The sequence below is a fragment of the Plodia interpunctella genome, chromosome 19 (assembly GCF_027563975.2).
Source record: "Plodia interpunctella isolate USDA-ARS_2022_Savannah chromosome 19, ilPloInte3.2, whole genome shotgun sequence".
Lineage (NCBI taxonomy): Eukaryota > Metazoa > Arthropoda > Insecta > Lepidoptera > Pyralidae > Plodia > Plodia interpunctella.
In genome coordinates this window covers 39,434-41,270 of record NC_071312.1, presented here as the reverse complement: position 1 = coordinate 41,270, position 1,837 = coordinate 39,434, and the positions used below count along the sequence as shown (strand labels likewise).

General features: G+C 67.0%; 1 protein-coding gene across 1 annotated transcript; it reads left to right on the top strand.

The window, feature by feature from the left end:
- Window positions 1-559: 559 nt before the first annotated feature.
- On the top strand, window positions 560-1,075 carry LOC128678424 (uncharacterized; the record flags this gene model as incomplete). Its single annotated transcript, XM_053759970.1, has 1 exon — window positions 560-1,075. A coding segment is annotated over exon 1 (516 nt), but the record flags the coding sequence as incomplete, so codon positions are not given.
- Window positions 1,076-1,837: the final 762 nt, after the last annotated feature.

The window sequence follows — 1,837 nt, the reverse complement described above, 5'->3', positions numbered from 1 at the left end:
CCGGCGTCGTGGACGTTTTCAGGCCCGTCAAAACTGCGGATTTCCGCGTGACGGGACTGAATGATGCGGCAACGGCGCAGCGGATAAAGGCTGCGGTCGCGCAAGCCGGGAGCTGCACGGAGGACCAGGTCTGGGTGGGTGAAATCCGCTCAGACTGGCGGGGCTCTGGCTCTGCCCTGATGCGCTGCCCGGTCACGACGGCCAAAAAGCTGATCGAGGCGGGCAGCCTCACGGTAGGCTGGAGCCGGGTGCAGCTCCGGCACCTGGAGGCGCGCCCCATGCACTGCTACAAGTGCATGGGGAAGGGGCACACTGCATCGCTGTGCCCCTCGCAGACGGACCGCAGCCGGCTCTGCTATAGGTGCGGGGAGACAGGGCATCTGTCCGCCTCCTGCACAGCGGAGCCCCGCTGCGCGGTATGCCGCGACGCCGGCAAGCCGGCGGGCCACGTGATGGGGGGTAGGGCCTGCAACCCACCCCCGATCCGAGGGAAAGGGCCGTCCCCTCCTCCGCGCGAGGGAAGGCAAGGGGAGGCGCCAGTCGGCCAAATGGAGGAGTGATGGGGGTCACCTTCCTCCAGGCCAACCTCAACCACTCCGCTAGGGCGCAGGATCTCCTCCTGCAATCCATGGCGGAGTGGGATTTGGATGTCGCGGTGGTCGCGGAGCCGTACGCGGTTCCCTCCCTGCCCCACTGGGCGGGGGATCTGGATGGCCTCGTGGCCATCGTGGCTAGGCCTGGTGCCGCCCCTCCCCTCGCGATTAAGAAGAGAGGGAACGGCTTTGTGGTGGCGGTTCGGGGAGAGTACGCCATAATTGGTGTTTACTTCTCCCCGAACCGGGATTTGCCGGCCCTGGAGCGGTTCTTGGATGCTCTGGGGCCGGAAATAAGGCGGTTAGCGCCCCTAAAGGTCTTCGTGGCCGGTGACTTCAACGCCAAATCAACGGCGTGGGGGAACCCGGCCACGGAGCCCAAGGGGCGAAAGGTGGAAGAGTGGGCGCTGGCCGCGGGGCTGTCTCTCCTAAACAGGGGGACAGCCCACACGTGCGTGCGACGGACGGGCGGATCGGTGGTGGACCTGACGTTCGCCACCCCCTCCGCCGCGCGCTCCGTGTCGGACTGGAGGGTGGAAGGGGGGGTGGAGACACTCTCGGACCACTTGTATATTCGGTTCGAGGTGTCGGCCGCCCCCCAATGTCAGGCGGCATCATCGTCCCGGGTGCGCAGCCGGTTCCCGCGCTGGGCCCTTACGCGGCTTGACCGGGAGCTGGCGGAAGAGGCGGCCATCGTCGGCCGCTGGAGCCTCCCGCCTCTAGACGGAATGGGGGTGGACGACGCGGCTGACCGTCTCGGCGACGCTTTCACAGCGGTGTGCCGGGCGGCCATGCCAAGCGTAGGTCGAGCCCCCCCTAGGCGGGCGGTCTATTGGTGGTCGGCGGAGATTGCCGCCCTTCGCGTCGCCTGCAACGCGGCCCGAAGGGCCTATAGTCGAAGCAGGCGGCGCAGTCCCCGGGACGAGGAGAGGGATGGTCAGCTGTATGCGGTGTATGTGGAAAACCGTAAGGAGCTGCAGCTGGCCATCGGTCGGGCCAAGGAGGAAGCCTTCGAGGAGCTGGTGGAGGGTATCGAAAGAGACCCATGGGGCCGGCCGTATAAGTGGGCGCGAGACAAATTGCGCCCACAGGCGACCCCGCTAACGGAGACCCTTCAGCCAGCTCTGCTGGGGGAGATTGTCGGGGATCTATTCCCCGGCAATCCGCGAGGGTTTTCTCCTCCGAGGATGGCCCGACAGCCGCCTGACGCGGAGGGAGAAGAGGTGGAGGCGGATCCGCCTCCC